We start from the raw sequence: 2,200 nt of genomic DNA, 5'->3' as shown, positions 1-2,200 counted from the left end.
AAAAAAAAAAAAAAAAAAAAAAAAATATATATATATATATATATATATATCTTTTCTTCCACTTGTTCCGTAATCATGTTTGGGCTTCTTATAAAGTTTATACTCAAACACTCTTTTAGCATTTGTTTCTTGCCAAATCACAGGTTATGGGTTCGCTTTTCTTCAAATCCCTGATTTTTCAAGTTTAAACTTTGCATTTTTCATAAATATGGCCCCTCTCCTTCGGTTATTTGAAAACTCTCCCTCTTGTAAATGATCGTTGTTGCAAACTTGAGTATACTCGGCCAAGTGGAAAGAGGTTTGGATTCCCACCTCCCCATGTTGATTTTGATTTTTTTTCTTTTCCCTTTTTGATATGCTTACGTTCTTAAACTCCTGAGCCTCTAAGGCCAACTTCATCCCCTACGAAATTGAGCAAATATCTTATCTCTAAATTACCTACTTGAACAACTAGTGGTGCATTCTTCTCAAAAAAGTTCATCGGGGGCATATTGGTCGGGGGAATTCATGTAGGATTCACGTTATGGTGAAGTACAATTGACGTCACAAGCCATATCCAAAGGACTAGTCAAGTTGAATTGATTGCTAATAAAGTTCATTTTGCTTGCAGCATTGATGTTGTTTCTTCTGCCTTTGAGGGACAAACGGCTGTTAATAGGCAGAGGATGGTGTACAAAGCTATTTGGGAGGAGCTACAGAGCACAGTCCATGCAGTGGATCAGATGACAACCAGAACACCCGCTGAAGCAGAAGCTCAGATCTCGTAACTCTAAAAGTTTGTCCAACCCTTATCTTTGCCAATAAATGTCTTACAATTAAAGTATGCACTTATTATTCCCTTTCAGCAATTGATTAATGGCACAAATCTTATGTTCGATCTTTCATTCAAGATTGGTGGTCAAGGAATCAACCTGTGTTTTTTTTACATGGTTATCCAAAACCTGTCTCCATGTTTTTTCCTTGAAATATCAAACATCATCCTTATTAACTTAAAATATCATTCCCAGCCAAATCGTATTACCAGCTTGGAAACTCTCTGTTGATCTGAACATTCCAGCTTTGAAACTTTCTTTGCCAGTGAATGCACCAGTGTCGGTTTCTTTCGATATGATCGTAGGCCACTTCCAGACCTGTAGCCATATTCTGGCTTTGAAATATCTGTAAGATCTTGAATACCTTCCAACAAGTCTGACTCAACCCATAGAGGTAGACATCGACATTTCTCAGCACCTTTAGACCTTCAAAAGTTTTCTACATTTCCAGAATTTTGGAAGGCCACTTCTTGACGTAGAGCCCATTTCAGCTAAGATTGAGCTCCCATAGCATTGGCGATCAAGCTAGCTATAGTTCCTGAAACCTTTATTCAATGAAGTTTCCAGTAGAAAGAAAATTGTGATTTTCAAGTGAAAATGTTGGTCTCTGCTTTCCCAAATCAATCTTCCATAACATAGAAGCTATGTAGTTTAACATGATATCAAGATAAAAATCCTCGTATGTCATCTTCTTTTTAACTGATATTGATAGTCACAGGTTTGGTTTTGTCAGGTACTTTCGTCATCTAAGAAAGTACCCGTAGATGGCTGGTAGAACCACTCTATTGTACCCGTTATCTTCTGGAATCGTATAACTGTCAAAAGTGAGTAACGGTTCATCGGAACTGTTATAGTCAGAATACTCAAAGTCCGATACCATTGATGTCCAATAGCTTTGACAGTCATGTCTGGATCTACTACTACCTCGTCCATTGAGTATAAGAGAGCAAAGAATGGGATTGAACCCAAAAACGTCTCGATTTGATCGGCTTGGCCTCGGGTGAAAGAGATAAGATAAATTGGCTAAATTAACAGTTTAAGATGTAATTATAAACTCTGAGCTGAAAATTCTCTTTTTCCTGGAATTTTGGTCTCCCAAAAAACTCAAGTCACCACCAAGTCCAACATTCAGCCTATGATCATATTTTTACCCTCCTCTCTCCCTCCACACTGAATTTATTGTCTTTTTTTTTGTTCAACCATAAAGTTTTTGGAACAACGATTCTAAACTAGATTGTGATGCTAATATATAGTTTTGAATACCTTACAAATATTCAAAGAAAGTATTCAAAATACAAATTATACAAAACTCTAAAAAGTTAAATAAGCATTCACTTCAGTGGATTCCATGGCCACTTGCAAGACTTTTTTTTTTTTTTTTTTTTTTT

At 36.4% G+C, this 2,200-nt stretch overlaps 1 protein-coding gene across 1 annotated transcript in view; it reads left to right on the top strand.

The window, feature by feature from the left end:
- LOC111459834 (protein BOLA4, chloroplastic/mitochondrial) overlaps nt 1–924 on the top strand; it is a 5,442-nt gene extending 4,518 nt beyond the window's left edge. The window contains exon 3 of the mRNA XM_023102912.1: nt 611–924. Coding sequence (XP_022958680.1) covers nt 611–767 — 157 coding nt within the window. The 3' untranslated portion in view covers nt 768–924. The remainder of the gene's footprint in view (nt 1–610) is intronic.
- The last annotated feature ends 1,276 nt before the right edge of the window (nt 925–2,200 follow it).

The sequence above is a fragment of the Cucurbita moschata genome, unplaced genomic scaffold (assembly GCF_002738365.1).
Source record: "Cucurbita moschata cultivar Rifu unplaced genomic scaffold, Cmos_1.0 Cmo_Scf00022, whole genome shotgun sequence".
Lineage (NCBI taxonomy): Eukaryota > Viridiplantae > Streptophyta > Magnoliopsida > Cucurbitales > Cucurbitaceae > Cucurbita > Cucurbita moschata.
The sequence above is the reverse complement of the archived record's forward strand: the minus strand, read 5'-3'. Positions and strand labels throughout refer to the sequence as shown.